The following is a 19,271-nucleotide window of genomic DNA, read 5'->3' as shown; positions in this document are numbered from 1 at the left end:
CTCCTCCATCAAAGACAACAAATCTGCATGGACTGGTGGAGGGCTGCTACAGAAGTATGGATTTCTGGAAGAGAGTGCATTAAACTTATCTACTCTGCTATTTATTGATGTCATCAATATCAGTGTATTTGATATTAATGACTCACCTTCTTATGTACAGAGACTTTAATTCTCAAAGATGGATGCCCCCAATGGTGCAGTGGGTAAAACCCTTGTGCGGCAGGACTGATGACTTGAAGGTTGGGTTGCTGACCTGAAGGTTGCTGGTTCAAATCCAACCCAGGGAGAGCATGGATGAGCTCCCTCTATCAGCTCCAACTCTATGCGGGGACATGAGAGAAGCCTCCCACAAAGATGGTAAAAACATCAAAACTATCCGGGCATCCCCTGGGCAACTTCCTTGCAGACAGCCAATTCTCTCACTCCAGAAGTGACCTGCAATTTCTCAAGTTGCTCCTGACATGAAAAAAATCTCAAAGATTATACTGGTTTCTGGAGGTTGATTCAGAGTAATGATGCAATCCGGGACTTCATAAATCTTTTCCATTCGTGACCTTTCTTCACCTGAGAAAGTTTTACGTGACCCTGGATATACAAGTATATAAACTAGACACACAAATCAAACATTTACTGATAATAAAAAATAAGAAATTAAGAAATTTATTTTAAAACAATTCTTTGGCATACATTTAATTTTACCACTTATTAAAGATGAATACCAATTTGCATAATGTGCTTGTTTATTTTTACATATTTTAAAATCTTGATTGAATATTTGATACTAATGGACAAAGAACATTTTAAATATTGTTAATTCCATGCAAGCACGCTTGGGACTTGATCACATTAAAGGATACTCCGGGATTTGAACCTGGGACCTTTTGGTCTGCAAGTTCAGCAGCTCAGCGCTTTAACACACTGTGCCACCACCAGGGGCCTTAGTGAGAGCCATTTCCCGCTTTAGCCTCGCCCCACCTCCTCCCATGTTTCCACAGCGGCGACAATTCTCAAATGTCATTCGTCCAAGTGTTTTGAACTTTATTTCCCAGCAGCTTCATCTCCCCTTGGCCAATGATCAGGGATGCCGGGAGTTGAAGTCCATAAAACCTAGTGGCTGATTAACGGCTTGCTCTCGACTGCGTGATGACGTTTGGGTCTCGAAGACCAGGCCGCTGGGGATGTGGCGGCCGGGCGCCACGTGGTGAGAGAGGCTCCTCCTCAGTCCTCAGCCTGACGCATGCGCCAAGGGGTGGCGACGGCGGCGCGAGGGGCGGGTGACGCAGGGTGGGCGGGGCCTCCAACGGCCGTTCCCTGAGGCGCCTGGGTCCCGGTCCGCAGAGCCACGGCGGAGGGGCCGGGATGGCGTCGCCCCCGCCGCCGCCTGCTGCTCCGTCTACTCCTCCTACTCCAGGCGGTGGCGGGGCCGGGGCTGGAGCCGGAGCAGGGCCGCAAGAGGAAGAGGAGCACGAAGTGGTTCGAGTGCGGGTTAAGGTGAGCCCAGTCGAGTGGGAGAGGGGGTGACCAGCCAATACCAGCTTCGCCAGTGTAGGCCTGTATGCCTGGGGGAGCCTTCGACAAGGACTTTGGGTCCAAGGAGGGGAGGGGGATGATGCCACAGAGGGGCTACACTGACGTCAGAAGCGCCTGGCAACCTCTGTGTTGCTGAAAGGGGAGGAAGGCTGTATCAAACACACACGATCCAAATTTGCTTCAGGAGTGCATCTACACAAAGAATGGACAAACTTGGGCCCTCCGGGTATTTTGGACTTTTTCCATAGGAAAGGGCCTGAAGATGTTGGGAATGGTGGGAGTTGAAGTCCAAAACACATGGATGGCCCAAGTTTGCCCATGCCTGATCTACACTTTAGAGTAAATGCTGTTTGACAGCAGTTGCATTGCTATGGTTCAATGGAACGGAATCCCTGGAGTTGTATCTTGGCAGGGTCTTTAGAATAGAATAAACCTTATTGTCATTGTACATCATACAACGAAATTTAATGTCGTGGAGTATGGTGGAGGCTCCTTCTTTGGAGGCTTTTAAGCAGAGGCTGGATGGACATCTGTTGGGGGTGCTTTGAATGCGATTTTCCTGCTTCTTGATAGGGGGTTGGACTGGATGGCCCAAGAGGTCTTTTCCACTTATGATTCTTTGAAATGCCATCCGCAATCACATTCCATATGTAGAATTACCAAAGAAAAACACTTATCCTTTCACATTCTAATCACTATTGCACAACCCCTAATGCCACATCAGTGTGAAACCATTGAATTCAGTACAGTCACAGCTCTGGGATAAAAAAAAAACCAAAACTGTCTCTCAGCCTATTTTGCCCTTGTTTTTATCGTCCTGTACCAGTGGTTCTCAGCCTGGGGTCTCCAGGTGTTATTAGCCTACAACTTCCAGAAATCCCAGCCAGTTTACCAGCTGTTAGGATTTCTGGGAGTTGAAGGGCAAAAACATCTGGGGACCTCAGGTTGAGAACCACTGTCCTGTAGAGTCTGCCAGAGGGTAATGGGTGTTTTTTAAAAAAAAATAAAAATAAATAATTGAATAGATCTTTAAGAATATTCTGAGTTTTGGGTTGCTGTGAATTTTCCGGGCTGTATAGCCGTGTTCCAGAAGCATTCTCTCCTGACGTTTTGTCCACAGTAAACAAAGAACAACACAGGGGAATTCAAGACAAGAAGCAATCAGGGCCAGCTAATCACCTCCCAACAAAGGATCCCCCCCAGGCAGGAAGCGGCCAAGCTTTGAAGCTGCAAGGCTATTCAGTGCTGATTAAGGTGATCAATTGCAACATTCACACTTGCCTCAGACAAGAGTTCTTTCTCCCACTCTGGATATTCCACAGATATATAAACCCCACTTGCCCAGTTTCCAACAAACCTCACAACCTCTGAGGATGCCTGCTATAGATGAGGGCAAAATGTCAGGAGATAATGTTTCTGGAATGTGGTCATACAGCCCAGAAAGCTCACAGCAACCCAGTGATTCCTGCCATTTTTTTTCCATATCAGGAGCGACTTGAGAAGCTGCAAGTCGCTTCTGGTGTGAGAGAATTGGCTTTCTGCAAGGACGTTGTCGAGGGGATGCCCAGATGTTTGATATTTTACCATCCTTGTGGGAGGTTTCTCTCACATTCCCACATGGGGACAGAGGGAGCTCATCCACGCAATCCTCAAATTCGAACCCTCAGGTCAGCAAACCAACCTTCAAGTCAGCTGTCATGCCGGCACAAGGCTTTAACCCAGTGGTTCTCCACCTGTAGTTTCCCAGGTGTTTTGGCCTGCAACTCCCAGAAATCCCAGCCCGTTTACCAGCTGTTAGGATTTCTGGGAGTTGAAGGCTAAAACATCTGGAGACCCACAGGTTGAGAAGCACTGCTTTAATCCATTGAGCCACTGGGGGCCATGAAAGCCTTTGACAACACAGTCTGAGTTATCTTAAAGCAGCTGTAATTATGAAGTTCTTCCAAAGAGGTGAGAGGGCAATTGATAATTCTCTGGGCAGTAGTGGTGACCCTCTGGAGTGGCTTCCTACCTGCCACTGTGCAATTGGCAAATCATACACAGATGCAATTGGTTAGAATACTCTTCTGTAGCACAGCGAAAGAGTCACCAGCAGTTTTTCATTCAATTGTTGGCTCCTTAAAAGTTTCAGATAATACAATCTCCTGGGCCCTCTTAAGAAATGCAGCAGTATGATTGCTCCAGGTTAAGAATAGCACTGAGGAACTTAAAACTGGCCACCCGTTCCAATCGATCTTCATTTATAATCAAAGGCTGAATTTCTGATCAATTCCTTCTGTAATCTACTATAAGCTCCTTTATAGACTTCCCTGCCAAAGAGTGCTGGTGCCTCACCAAACTACAACTCCCAGGATTTTATAGCAAGGAGCCAGGGCAGTTAAAGTGATGTCAAACGGCATTAACTTTGCAATGTAGATGCCCCCAGGGTAACCATAAGAAGAAAATGACTTGATGGGACACAGTCAGCCATGATTACCACAATTGGTTCTTGTTGAATTAGGGCTCTGGGAGTAAAGCAAGCCTTTCATTTGTGTCAAGAGGAGTAGGGGCCAATCAAGGGAACATTTTCTACAGGCCTCTCTCCATCCTGGTCCCAGAAACCATCAGCCTGCGATGGAGGGGTTGGGTGTTTCCAAACCTTTGGTCAGCCCTCCATATCCAGAGCCAACCATCCACAAGTTGGGAATGTTTTACTGTAAAAAAATCAATTAAATAACCTTTGATTTTGCTTTATAGACATGGGATCTGGTCAGTTAGTATCTGTGGGAAAACACTGAGGAAGAAAATCACTGGATTATTCTCCAAAATAGGGCTAATTTATTTTTCAGCAGTTCACATAAATAAAATCATACTTTACAAGTTGGCTGTGAAATTAACTATACTTAAATTAACTTATACTTTTTTTACATTTTTAAAGCAAACTTGAAAAAAACCTCTAGTGTACGTTGGTGGTTAAGACTCTTACAACAAATAAGTCCATCTTGCTGGTTTTTGGTTTTTTATCATTTAGTTTCATACATTCACACATTCCACAGAACATTTCCCTCTGAAACTAAAGAAAAGGCTCAAACTATGCTTGAGGCAACAAATAATAACTTCATTTTGTACCCCACCTCCATCTCTCCACAGGGACTTGGGGCAGCTTATATATAGCACAAAGTGCCTAAAACAATGCACAAAATAAACACACAGTACGATACAGAATAAAACCAGTAGTATATAAAACAACAATTTGAAGTTATTAATAACACCATCTTCCAGAGGTGCCTGGGGTTGCTTGCATCCAAGGTGCAAATATACAAAATACAAAAAGTGCAGAAACAATCACATAAAAACAATAACAACCAATATAAGCATCACAAAACCTCCCTGATGAGATCAATAAAATACAGCAATAGCTGCAGGTATAAATAAAACAACTGTAATCAATATCAGTCTCATAAAGTGCATGATGAAATAATCTCTAGGTCCTCAAATATATTCATTAAGAGATTTTAACCATGTTCAAAAGACTTGTTAAAAAAACCCATGTTTTCACTTGTATACGGAAGGCTTGGAGAGTGGGGGTTGGCCTAATCTCCCTCGGGAGGGCATTCCAAAGTCATTATCACCAAGAAGTGCTTGTCTGTCATCCCCACCAACCGTATTTGAAACGGTAGGACCAAGAGGAGAGACCAAGAGGTAGATCTTAGTGCCCGTGCCGGTTCATAGAAAGCCATGATTTATAGAAACCACAGTTTGCAACACACACTTCAAAACTATTGTTTGGACACCGTAACACTATTCAGTCCGAGTTTATCACATTTTATTGAAAAACAGAGGCATTGTGATAATTCAGCTATTCTAGAAAGTAATAAATAAAGTAGTTACTGGTTACAGATAGGGAATTGAGGTGTATGGAAAGAATTATCTGGGTGGGGGACATAGGCGCCCCTGTCCTAGGAGCGTAAATATCTCTCCCTATCTTTGGCCTACATTAGTATTTAAATTGCTTCAGTCCATATTTAGTAGTAATGAGAATGCAGCTTGTGTTTGGAGTTAAACTGTGAAGTAGTCCTGGTTTCTGTAAGGGCGGGTTTCTGTAATGATCATGGATTTTCTTTTCTTTTTTTATTAAGGTTGTGGGTATTACAAGCTGGAACCTTAGTTCTACCTTTGATACATTATCACCTATAACATTTAAAGTACTTCTGTTTCTGAATTTTTCCATGTTGTATTGATAGTCATTCTGGCTTTGCGAAAAAGCATTTAATGAATGAATTATGATGGCTTTAACTCGGTCCGGACTAAGGTTTACGTGCAAGGTTTATGTGGACGAATGGATTAAGTATTTTATTATACTGTTTTAAATGTATTTATTGGATTGTTTTAAATTGATTGTTTAATTGCTATGTTTTATTTTTGTACTGTATACTGGCATTGAATTTGCCAGATTGTGAGCCGCCCTGAGTCCCTTCGGGTGAGAAGGGCGGCATATAAATGATGGAAATAAATAAATAAATATTACAAAGAGAAATTCTACCGTATGTATTAATTTGCAGGAGGCTAAACTGTGAGTTTAAATATGCCTTGAAAAGGTGTTTTCATAGACCACTGGGTTATAGATGAGGAGAGCACTTTGCCAAGCCATAGGAGATGGAAATGGTGAGTGGGATCACAATGAGTAGTATTCCTTAAAGAGCCGGTGTAGAGATTTACATGTTGCACTCTGACTCTCGAAAAGAGTTTGTGCTCTCACTTGGCCTTGGAAACCTACTGGATGACCTTGCGCAAGCCATTTTGACTCAAACTCTGAGGAAGAAAAATGCAACCCTCCTGAACAAATGTTGTCAAGAAGATCTTGTGATACATTCACCTTAATGTTGCTGTAAGTCACAAGTTGAAGGCTCACAACAGTAATCATGTTCCTGTTCGATATCAGAATGTTTTGGTGGCTTTGCATAGCTAGGAAAAGTACCTAATCAAGCTTTAGTTCACCAAGTTGCCATCTATAGGTTTTTTTGTTTTTTTTTCGTGTCAGGAGCAACCAGAGTTGCTTCTGGAGTGAGAGAATTGGCCGTCTGCAAGGACGTTGCCCAGGGGACGCCCGGATGTTTTTACCATCCTTGTGGGAGGCTTCTCTCATGTCCCCGCATGGAGCTGGAGCTGATAGAGGGAGCTCATCCACACTCTCCCCAGGTGGGATTCGAACCTGGCAGCTTTCAGGTCAGCAAACCCAACCTTCAAGTGACTTAGTCCACTACGCCATCTGGGGGCTCCTATCTATAGGTTATGGGGACTGTTCAGATGGGGTTCGGTTCTCACTCTTACTCTCTGTGATTTTTGCAGAAATGTGAAGGCTTCTTGCAACCTGAATTCCGTACTTTTGCCGTGGATCCACAGATCACCTCGCTGGACGTGTTGCAGCACATCCTTATCAGGGCCTTTGACCTCAATGGGTGAGTCCTGGGGTGATAATGCACTGGTTAAGAGAGATTGGAAATTGACAGACGTGACTTTGAGCGCCCGGGCTCTTTTTCTGCTGGCTGAAAGCAAACTTCACAGCAGGTCAGTAAGGTTAGAACACAGAGTCAGGTATCCTTTCTTAACATCTGAGCACAGAATAAGAACTCATAGCATATAACCTCTCATGTAATGTAGCTGCCTTTCTTTATAGGCAGCATAGAGCTGTCAACCAGAGCATTGCTTCTACAGATTTGATTTTTCTTGGGGGCAGCATGCATATTTCATGTAAAATTTTGGGTGTCAAAGTATTTGTCTTCTACTTACACACAAACCACAGGAATTCACTTGCCATATGTGCTGAAAGCAGTTTGTATTCAGGATGTGTAAGTGGAGAAATGTAGTTTCTTATAGCTAAAGTACGACCTTGTAGTTTCTCGGCGAGCAAAGGGGGCTGCCCTAGGACAATGAGATAGGGAGGGATACAGGTCGGAAAAGAAAACCCCATCATAGACTTTCTGAGTGATCATGAGATTTGCTTCTTTTTACTTTAAGAAGAATTTGCCTATGTCCAAAATTGCACTAGTGAGTATCTTGTTTGTGTTCCTTCCTGCTTGGAGTCCTCCATGCAGCTCCCAAACCTATTCTAGAGCATTTCCAAATCTTGTGGTGCAAGTCTTCAGGTTCATGTTTCATCAGAGGGAGGAGTCCTCCACCACTGTTATCCTGGTTCAATGTAACATAGCAGTTTCATTAGCTGAATGAGCCCACCCACAAGGCAAACATGTCTCTTTCTGCCTACCTCAGGAAGAAGAATTTTGCCATCAGCTATCTGGGCCGAGATAAGCAGGGACAAGATATATACCTACCGCTGATGTCAGACTGGGATCTGAGCATAGCCTTTGCTGGAGCCTCCAAGCCTTACTTACAACTCAAGATAGACATTAAGCCTTCGGAGGACAGTGAGTAATCTCTAGTTTAAGCAAAAGCAGCAGTATTCACAATTCCAATCCTTTTATTTCTTACTTTTCTATATATGATGAACAAATATTCCCGTGGCTCCTACTGCTGCCAACGTGGGCAAGGAATTCCATTTCCTTGTCTTCTCCACATTATTCTTTTTCTTATAGAGACTTTGGCTGGTTGGTGCTTTCAAAATGGGAAAAAGTGAGTCACCCGGTTATAATAATTACTGTCTTATTGGAGACTTGGGAAAAGCCGTTCTGGGATTGAAGAAAGGAACTCAGAATCTATTTTCCATGCATCCTGTCTACTTTTTTAAAGCTATCCTCTGCTGATAGCTTTAAAAAACTGAATCTCTGGTTAGGACTTCAAAGATTTATGTTGTTTGTGTGTACTGTTGGTATCAATATGCACATATTCTGCAGCCATGGATTCCACCATCCATGGCTTGAAAATATTTTTTTAAGTTCAAAAAGCAAACCTTGATTTGCCATTGTGTATAAGGAACTTGAATATCTATGGATTTTGGTATTACAGTAGAGTTCCGGTTATCCGACTGAAATGGTTCGGGCCGAATGTTGGATAACCAGATCTGTTGGATAATAGGGAGGCCTAGCAACATGCTCCACGTTTCTCGGAGGGACAGGTCCTTGATGGAGGAAAACACAGGGCACGCTCTGCGTTTCTCGGAGGGACAGGCCCTTGCTGGAGGGAGGAAACTCTTTCCTCCATCAAGGACCTGTCCTTCCGAGAAACGTGGAGTGCACCCTGGTTTTCCCTCAGCCAGGCCCTTGCTGGAGGAAAGAGTTTCCTCCCTCCAGCAATGGCCTGGCCGAGGAAAACACAGGGCATGCTCTGCCTTTCTCGTAGGGATAGGCCCTTGCTGGAGGGAGGAAACTCTTTCCTCCAGCAAGGGCCTGGCTGAGAGAAACCTGGGACGGGTTACTTACCTTCCATGGCTGCCACTGTGTCTGCCTCCCCCTCCGCTGCCGCCGCCACCTTCTTCGCCCAAGGAAGAGGGAGAGAAAAGCTCTCTCTCGAGCTCCCTCTGGCTGAGCAGTGCTCCCTTCCTTGGGCTGCCCCAGGAGGAGGTGTGGAGGATGGGGAGGCAGACGCAGCGATAGAGGCAGCCATGAGCGCTGCGGGGGGGGGGGGGGGGGAGAATGCGATGTGCCACCAAGCCCCTCCTGGCGCCTCAAATAATACGGACTGTCGGATAACCGGAACACTATTGTATGTGGATATCAAGGGCCCACTGTATGAGCTTCAAATAGCCTGGTAACTTATGGTGATCCCATGAATTCATAGGGTTTTCTTCGGCCAGGAACATACCTTTCTTTGAAATATAGCCCACAGCAACTGGTATTCATTGTTGGTCTCCCATCCAAGCACCACTAAGTACTGACTCTGCTTAGCTTCCAAGATTAGATAAGATTTGGTGACTTTAGGACAGGTCTGCACAACTTCTGAGGAGTAAGGGGCTTAAATTTGATAGGCTAAGCCTATTGGGGCCACAAATATATTTTTAGCACCTCACTGTCCAAGTAAGGTATAATTAATTAGTAACTAGGATTACTATTGTTGCTGCTGCTGCATGCTTTCAAGTTATTTCAGACTTAAGGCGACCCTATCAGAGTTTTCTTGTCAAATGTCAAGATATTTTCAGAGGGGATTGGCTTTTGTTTTCCACTGAGAGAGGCCTCCACGGGCTGCATGTTATGCAGGTTTGCTTTAGGACATTTAGACCCTGCATTACAGTAGCACAAGTTTGGGTAATCAGTATGGAGAATTGTACTTTTTATAAAATAATTTATAAAAAGAATTATAAAAGAACTACCTCTATTTATTTTTTGTGTAGCAGAAGGAAAATTATGGAACATCAAGAAAATACATTTAAAAGTATAGTTTTCGGGATGTATACATATCACAGAACTTAGCTTCTCTTGGTGTCAAATTATTTTCTTCTAAGCAAGGAATGGGCGAAGGAGGATACAAAGGCTTGATTTTTATCTTTATTTCCGTTCTGTTATCACTTATGAAGGTGTGGTAGGGTGTGATCCTGTGAAAGAATTAATTTGAGGAGAGACTTTGGGAGAAATGTTAGATGCTTAGTTTGATGAATTGGTTCACATTGCCATGTTCCCATAGGCCCCCTGCTTGAAGACTGGGATATCATCAGCCCCAAGGATGTAATCAGTACTGACCTGCTGCTGGTGGAAAAGCGGTCTCTGGCAGCAGCTGCCCTGCCTTTTACTCAGTCCATCATCTCTCAGGTAGGCTTCAAGGGATTAATTCATTTTCCTAGCTTAGACTTTCTTGATGTGGTACTAAATAAACCAAAACCTAGTAAATACCTAACCCCTTGGATAAAACACTGTAGTGGAGGGACACCATTAAGTCTGGTTGTCATTATCTTCCAAACTAACGATTAAAATCCCATTTCTCTTTGGTTTATCCTTTATTCAGAAGTATTGCTTTGACTTCTAAGCTGTTGTTGATAGTGGTAGCAGTCTAGAAGCCATAGATGGACAAAATGCTGACCTCTTTGAGGATGGGTGCCCGATGTCTTACCTTCTTTCTTTTAATTGGCCATGTACAGGTTGCTTGCTGACCTTGTCCCTCCCATTGTTTCTTGCTAGGTGGGCAGGACACTGTCAAAGGTCCAACAAGCTCTCAGCTGGTCATATGGTGAGGATGTGAAGCCTTTCAAGCCCCCACTGAGTGATTCAGAATTCCACACCTTTTTGAACCATGAAGGACAGCTGACTAAACCTGCAGAACTACGTCTCCGGATCTTCCATGGGGGCGTGGAGCCTTCACTTCGTAAGGTGAGAGTGGGAGCCTTAAATCCAGTGTTGTGTCTGAAGTGACTGATGAATGTAATAGGCAGGAGCAGAATAGGCAGAATGTAATAGGCAGGAGCAAGCATTTGCTTTTGCCTTCCTTCATCTTTTGCTTCCATTTTGACATTAAGGTTGCTTGATGGCCACCTCCCAGGTAGTTCTCTAAAATCTGCTTTGAGCAGCATGGCTTCCCCCTCCAGCCTGTCACTCTTGGCGGAGGAACCACTTGCCAAAACTGAGTCTGTCCTATCTCCTGCAGGTGGTGTGGCGATACCTGCTCAATGTCTATCCTGATGGTTTAACTGGTCAAGAGCGCATGGATTATATGAAGCGGAAGACACGGGAATATGAGCAACTGAAGGGGGAATGGGAAGCTCGGGCCAGCCCCGAGGACCTAGATTTCATACGTAGCAATGTGCTGAAGGATGTCCTACGCACAGATCGCACCCATCCCTATTATGCCGGCTCTGACGATAATCCCCACCTGACAGCCCTGCATGACCTGCTAACCACCTATGCTGTGACACACCCACAGATCTCCTACTGTCAGGGCATGAGTGACATTGCCTCCCCCATCCTGGCTGTCATGGACAACGAGGCCCATACCTTCATCTGCTTCTGTGGCATCATGAAGCGGCTGGAGGGTAACTTCCAAGTGGACGGGGAAGTCATGTCTGTCAAGTTCTCCCACCTCAAGCTTCTCCTCCGCCACTCTGACCCTGAGTTTTACTCCTACCTCCTCTCCCGTGGGGCGGATGACCTCTTCTTCTGCTACCGCTGGCTGCTGCTGGAGCTCAAGCGGGAGTTTGCCTTTGAGGACGCCTTGCGCATGCTGGAAATCACCTGGAGTTCCTTTCCTCCTGATCCCCCTGAGAAAGAAGTGGAGCTACTCGGCCTGCCAGCCAGGCCTGGAGACAGCACCCAACCTGTCCGAAGGAGACACATGTTACGTCCCACCTGCAGCTTTGAGGCAGCTGGGGATCGTCCCTGCCCGCCGCCAGTTCCTGAGGAGAAGTCATTAGTGAAGCAGTCCAGCTTTGGGGAATTCAAATATTACAGCACTCGGAATGAGGACAGTTCAGAGGATGACACCTCACCCAGGTCTCAGCGCTCGATGGACGAAGATGAGGATTGCGGCAGTGAGCATGACCCTTTGATCCAGACAATGAATGTGGCCAAATCCTTCTCTGCTCCAACTCTTCGGGCTGTGACACCCCCCTCTCGAGACTTGGCCTCCTCCTCAACAATTGTCAACGAGGAAGGCCAATCAGGGGAGAAGAAGGGGGATTCAGTGGTTCATACTCCTTTGTCTCCCTCCCGTGTACCAGTTGCCCCTGGGGCTCCTACTCCTCCGGCAGCAGTTAGCCTCCCACCCCCCCAGGAGTTTGGCAAGGGCAACCCCTTTGTACTCTTCCTGTGCCTTGCCATCCTTCTGGAGCACCGAGACCATATAATCAAGAACAACATGGACTACAATGAACTGGCCATGCATTTTGATCGCTTGGTCCGTCGACACAACCTGAACAAGATCCTTCACCGCGCCAAGGCCCTCTTTGCCAATTACCTGCAGTCTGAAGTCTGGGACTCTGAGGAGGGTGATGAGGCGGCAGCTGAATCTCCAGCCACATCATGACTCTCCTTCTTCCCATTTCTCTTGATGCGTGGGGACCGGTTCCCTGCTTCCACTGTGGTGCAAGCATCAATGTGGAAGGGTGATTGGCTGATGAATAACTGGGTTTGGTCTGCATTGGTCTAATGCATTCAATATACCATTTGTGTCCAATGTACTCTGTTTTTAAACTATCTCTGTGCAAATACCTTGGCACAGATGTCCCATCTGTTTTCTGTGCCTCCTAACCTTCCAAGTGCTGATGATCTTCCTGGGAAGATCTGTCTTGGAGAAGCCAGGTTCTGCCCTTTGGTAGTCTCCTCTCCTTCAGCTCCTTGCTCTCCTATGCATCTCTCTCTCTCTGTCTCTCCATCTGCTTTACTTTGAGAGTACTTCTGGAACAGCCTTCACTGACCGGTCCCTTTCAGCAGTGTTGGACTTTGGCTGCCATCCTAGGGATGATGGGAGTTGTTTTCAACACATCTGGAGGGCTCCTGATTGGGGAATGCTGCCATAAGATGTTGGTTGCTAAGTAACCAAGATTGGGACCCATTGGGAACCTGGAGTCTTTTGTTCTAGGTGGGTTTTCTGAAGGCATTTTTTAAATCCATAATCTTGATGTAACTTAATTTCCTGCATAGAGTGACACGTTGGGCTTGGCGGAATCCAAGTGCTTTATGCCCTTTCTCAAGAAGTTGCCTTTTATGCTGAGTTATTCAAGTGTTATGACCTAAGTTTTTTTAAAAAGCACTTTATTTTCTGTATTTATTGATGTTGTTTTTTTACAGTATTGCCTTTCTGTTTCAATTCATTTTTAAAGAATTTATTTGAAGCTTTGTGGAGAAAAACACTGGGTGTTTTTATAAGCTGTTTGGCTATATCCCAATGACTAGATAGGTAGTTCTGTTAAAGAGGGCCATGTTGGGACCTTTTACAAATTAACTAATTAAGAGGGTTGGTGAGGAATATTGTTGCCTTAGTGCCCTTGTAGATCAGTGTCTCGGTAAGTAAACTACTTGTGTCTGGCTTCCATCTAATTGATGATCCTTCCCCCTGCTTAGATACAGTACTCCTTTAAAAAATCCTACAGAAGAGCCATTCCCTTGCCAAGAGAGTGCCCTTTCCTGTTTATTAGTGATTCCTTTGGTGGGCCTCCTTCTTCAGATGCAAGTCCTTGGTCAGCTTGCCATGTCCTAGCAATGATTTCCCTATGAATTATTAATTTACAGGACAAAATCATATTGAATTCTGCTAAATATGAAGTAAGCAGTTTTACTGCTACTTTTTGTATTAGAATTTGCATTTCTCGAGTAAGCTTGTTATGCTTATTCTAGTAGCTAGATCCGCAGAGCAGAAAGCAGGAATTTTCTGATATTGCCTGGCCATCTCCATTCTTGTCACTATTCTGCTTGGTAACACCATATATTTGTTTGAATTCCACTATTGGGATTTGGGCCCCATTTAAAATTAGTGCTTCCTAGATTCGGTGGCAGGCAGTTTTGAGACAATGGGAAAAGGTGTTCTCTTCTCCCCAGCTTCATTTAGAAAGTGCCAGTCCTGTTCATTCTGTCTCTTCCTTTCTTCATGCCTTCATAAGCATTTTGCTCATGGTTGGCATAAAATCCAAATATGGAAGAAAAGAGCTTAGAAAAGTATGTGCTTTAAAGTGTTTGAGTTTCAGCTGCCCAGTCACATCTTTTCCACCAGATCAGTGTTTACCAAACTCTGGTCTTCCAGGTATTTTGGACCTCAGCTCCCAGAATTCCTGATCACTGTCGAAGTTCAAAACACCTGAAAGACAAGAATTTGGAAATCACTACATTAAACCTATGTTTTTGTAGACATTGCTTTATTATTCTCTTCTGATTAGAGGGACTTCACAGGAAGCTTCCTATCAGAAGTGTAATCTTGTGAGTAGCTTCCTGTGTTGAGGCACTTTTGTCAGAAAATATACATCCCAGGCAGACACCAGCCTCAGTCTGCATAAGAGGGGTCAAAACACAAAGAGTTAGAAACGCCTTTGAAATAAAAGTGTTCTCCCAGTAGCCAACTATGATGAATTTGAAGGAACATGCAATTGTAGATTGTGTAAAATGAAATGAGAAATGGCCACCAGAAGGAGTTCTAGCTCGGCTTATACTGAACTTGGTAGTAAGAGTACAGGAGGTTTCTGGAGTCCTCTGCTCCTTTTTTCTGACTGATGATGGGAAAACGGGCTCACTCTCACAAAAAATGTGAACAAAGAGATACAGATAAAAGACCAAAGTTGAGAACTTGCTGTTTCTTTAGAGGTAGTTGATTCATACTAATAGGGTTGTCTTCATGGGGCTTGCAAATGACAGTTGTTTAAGAGCTCTGAAGCTAGCAGGTGTCCCTGCCAAAGAGGCATATTGCTGAAAAAAATGCTTTGTAAGTAGGTGTCCTGTGCAGCGTGGGCAGCAATGTCTCATGTCTTCCGAGTATCATGGACTTGGACACATTAGCTAATTGTTGGGGAAATCAACAATACAGCTATAAATCCTTAGAATTTGCTATGCTGCTTGGAGATTCTTAGGGATGTAGGCTAGAACATTTATGGGTCCAATACCCCTACCCTCATCCCCATTCTAGGTTAATTATCTGACTTCTCGATACAAGATGAGGCAATAAGAAGAAAGGATCCAGATCTCATGACTGATTATTCCTGCGGTGAATTCTCACCAGTATCTCTTCACATTTTTATCACTAGATGAGCTAGGTCCATTTTGCCGTATATTTTTATGTTCTGTTTTTCACTTAAGCTTTCCTTTGTTGAAGCTGCTTACCTCTGTCAAAGAGGCTAAACAAAGGCATACTAGTACATCAGTTTTAGCAGTGATGTGACTTCAGACATTCTCAAATCATTGATTGCATTAATCTGTATTGTTTGGAGCTACAACCTTTGTGTAGCATTGAACAAAGCAGTTTTCTCCATCTAGGAGAGAATGTTTCCCAAGGCAGAGGCTCTCATGCCCAATGTTTAGCCTCTAGAACCCCGTGTTGTGCTTTACTCTAAAGTGCAGAACTAAAGTATGAATTCAACTTTCCCCCCAAAAAATGTCCACTTCCATTTTTTTTCTAGTTTCGAAACATGGGGGCAGGGTCCCCTGATGCTGAAATTGACAAAACCACCACACTCTGGAGCCCTCCTGGAGAGAAAAGATCCACTTGGGCAACCCTGATATAGTCTATATTATAAATCCTCCCTGAGGATGTGGAAACATTTTCCTTTTAGAGAAGCATCATGCTTCAGCCTGAGATCACATCTGCATAATATTATCATCTATATGATGTATGTAACACAAGCTCGTAATAGTGAAGAAATTCATAGATTGCAGTCAGGAAAACAGAGGGGGAAAACTTGGAGGGAAAAATCTTTTAAAAACTATAATTCAGAACCCCACAATGTGGTTGGGGCATTTTAAGGGTTGCATTTTTAAAAGGTGGATTTTCCTAAGGTTGGGATAGAAACAGTTTATAGTAACTTGTAATGACTCATAACAGAGATGGTTACTGATGTTGGAATTTAAACCAGTTGAGTACCCCTTTTAGGTCTGTCCTTGGGGACAGAAGACAAGTCTAGGGCTCAATGCTATCAGCTGCTGTGGGTGCCAGGCTGTGTGGAGAATAAGTGGATGAGCTTTTTCAGCAGACCTGAGCCTTCTGTGACCTACAGATACTTGGCAGGGCTGATGTATTACTAGTTATATAGCATGCATATAGATGTTGATCTATGTATCTCTAGCTGGGGCTCTTGTTCCACCACAAAATATTTATTCTGTCTGCCATGAAGGAAAAAACATGACATAAGGAATAAAACCCATCCTTTTTTTTGACCTTAATGTCTTTAACGTGAATTTCGATTTTGTCACCTTTCCTCTAGCCCCACTGAAAGTTGTGGATGCTTGGGAAACCCTCTCAGTGGCCAAAGGTTGTAGATTTGCTTAAAAGGCCCAAGACAGCTTTGTTAATTTTGGAGCTCACCCTTGTAAGTGAAGGGCTAGTGTCACTGTTCTCAGGCCTGCTTCTTAGGCTCTCCCTTTTTGCTTTGTGAAATTAAGAGATGACTTAGATGGTTGTCTGGGTAGAAAAATAACCACTGGAATAACATCTATTACATGTATGTATACCTTGTAACAATAAGCTAATTCCAGGCCTGGCTTGGGAAGGGTGGATCACAGACTCCCCTTGGTGGCTTGCTTCCTGCATGAGGCTATGAAAGTTGTTGTGTCTTAGCCAGATTCCCTTGGATATTTGTCTAACTTCCTAACAAAATCTGGATAGATTTTTTTGTATATGGTTGTTTTTTGTTTGATAACAGGTTGGACTTGGATTTCTCCTTTTTCTATGTACTCAGAAAGCATCCCTTAAGATTAAATTAGGGTTTGCTTCCAAGTCTGATGTCTTGACAGTGGCTTTGACCAGAAGGGTGGTGAATCTCATACTGGGCAGTGGAGGAGACAAATTGTGGAATTGGTTATGTATAGGGTTGAAAGATGCCTGGACAGTACTTGCCTTGCGTATATTAGGTGAAATTGTGTTTGCTTGCATCACTTTTTTCTTCCCTCTCCATTAGCCACAATCAGAACCAAATCATTCCTGCCCCATGTATGTGCCTCAGGCAGAGGAATCTGATGAAAAGTTGGCTGCCCCCAGGACACAGCTATAAATCAGGAAGATCTGTGGCACAAAGAGACGAGGGGCTTGATATTTGCACAATGTCTTTTGGATTTAGTGGGTTAGATGCAAAGGAACATCTTGGTAGATGCTCAGAAGCAAAGTTGGTGGTCATAATATGTAGACAATGCACATGGCTGTTTCCCTGCTTCTGGGTATCTTGTCAGTGGTCCACTTGGAACAAGCAGATCATATCTTACAGACTTTATCTGTTTTTCCTCCAACCAAATTCCAGTTTTCATTGTGCCTCACTACTATCGTGGTAGTTTTGAGGCCCGCACTACAACTGAAGTCAGAAGCTTGACACTAACTCATATCACAATAGCTTTACTACATGCTGTGAGGTTGACTCCATTTTCTGTGATTCCATTTTTTAGTCCTCCAGCCAGATTTCATTGCATTTCTCTCATCTTCTCTCCCTACAATCAGATGTTTTAACTTATCCAAACTTGTTGCTCTATGATCTATTTATAAGTACATTTTTTTTTTACTTTGCCTTGGTGTTATTTTTTCCTGCAGCGTATTTATTTTTACAAGACTTTTTTGGGAGTGCGGGGTTGTGGTGCTTTATGTTTCAAGCCAAAACTTGCGGACAGCACAAAAATTTTCAAAGGAAGGTTTTGCTAACTTTATCAATGGGTTGTGCCAGAATTATAGTGTATTCACGTTTGCCTGATTTTCTGTCCTGTAGCATTTCTGGCTTTGCCTACCCATGAACACTGTATGACACATGAGATTTATTGAACAATAGAGACAAAAGAAACACCTTTGTGGAAGTAAAGCTTCAAGTAATGCCATGGCCATTTCAGTAATGGGAGAAGTGACCTTCCAGACGTTGCATTGCATTTCCTGTGCGTTTTCACTATTGGGTATACTAGGACTTTCAGTCTAACATCATCAAAGCTACTTGATTTTCATCCATTCTATTAAGACTTACAGAACTGGAAAAACATCCAACTCATGAACCATAGTGTGCACGGGACAGAGCTGCTGTCGAAACCTTATTGGGATGAAAAGACCTCCAGCTGGCTTCCTGTGCTCCATTCATGTCAGTGCACCAAACACTGGAAAAACTCTCCATTCCATTGGGAAGTAATTTGGATTTTCTGGCCTGGGGATCCAAATTTATTGTACTTGCCTTGTTTATAGCCCTGGATTTTAAAAAGTGAACATGGTTGGTTAATTTATGTTCATTTGCCAAGAATATAGAAATTGTGGCCTGCTATAGTTTTCTTTTGATAAATCAAACTTTTTAATTTTTTTTTGTAAACCTTGAAGCCTTGTCACTTTGGAATTGAGTTAGGATCATATTCCTGGGACAAGATGGCTTCATTCTTTGTCCTGGGTTTTAGTCACAGGTGAATGACTTTATGCTGGCCCAAAATGGTAATAAAAGAACCAGCAATTCAGGATTTGGGAAGCCTTCAATCTTTCCTCTCACTGGACATGGCAGTCTGGTTCGCAGTGCTGCAGGCTTGAAAGTCCTTCTCCACTTGAACAGTGATGGCTCCCGTGTGTATGTAACCTCTTTATAGTTTGACTCCGTCTTAATGTATTGTTCAATTGACATGGCCTTTTTTCTTCCAGGCCTCAGGCACTTTTGTCTGTTTTTGTTTTTAAGGTAATATAGTAAAGGAATGAAAGTCTAAATAAAGCGGTTCTGCTTGTTGACTTGACTCAGAGCTGATTAAATGGCATGGTGTGTTAACAGACTTTATTAGGCCAAACCAATACAGATGGTATGGAAGATGACACAGACATTTCCTGTACTCAAACATGCCATTCGTTTCTAACTTCCATTGGACATAGCCAGCATGATCAGTAGTTAGCTGCCCTGGGAATACTAGACTCACATCTGGAGGACCATGGGCAGGTGTGAGAGCCTTGTAGCCTTCCAGATATTGCTAGCTTATAACACCCAACATTCCCTGCTATTGTCTATGCTGGCTAGGGCTGATGGTAAGCAATTGATTATTCAGAGGGCATGATTCCCACCTTTGCACTAGAGGTTCACACACAACCATAGCGAATGAGCAAATAGCTAAAAGTCAGACCTAAACTAATATGCACATACATGACACATATCCAGATTTCTCATGAGGAATATGCTGTTTGTCTGCGTCTTAGTTGTTTATGGTGCCCCTAAGGCAAACCTATCATAGGTTTGTGATACGGGGGGGGGGGGGGGG

The 19,271-nt window shown here is 43.7% G+C and overlaps 1 protein-coding gene across 2 annotated transcripts; it reads left to right on the top strand.

Moving 5' to 3' along the window:
- Positions 1–1,271: 1,271 nt before the first annotated feature.
- On the top strand, positions 1,272–18,751 carry tbc1d25 (TBC1 domain family member 25). 2 transcript variants are annotated; one of them, XM_003216713.4, is made up of 6 exons: positions 1,272–1,491; positions 6,859–6,968; positions 7,780–7,934; positions 10,084–10,208; positions 10,575–10,763; positions 11,038–18,751. In XM_003216713.4, the coding sequence occupies exons 1-6, from the start codon at positions 1,360–1,362 to the stop codon at positions 12,409–12,411; spliced, it is 2,085 nt and encodes a 694-aa protein (XP_003216761.2). In that variant the 5' UTR covers positions 1,272–1,359; the 3' UTR covers positions 12,412–18,751. The 2 variants fall into 2 exon arrangements, with proteins under 2 accessions (XP_003216761.2, XP_008101787.1); XM_008103580.2 differs by lacking the exons at positions 1,272–1,491; positions 7,780–7,934.
- Positions 18,752–19,271: the final 520 nt, after the last annotated feature.

Source organism: Anolis carolinensis, chromosome 2 (genome assembly GCF_035594765.1).
Source record: "Anolis carolinensis isolate JA03-04 chromosome 2, rAnoCar3.1.pri, whole genome shotgun sequence".
NCBI lineage: Eukaryota > Metazoa > Chordata > Lepidosauria > Squamata > Dactyloidae > Anolis > Anolis carolinensis.
Note: the sequence above shows the minus strand (reverse complement) of the source record. Positions and strands in the feature narration are given on the sequence as shown.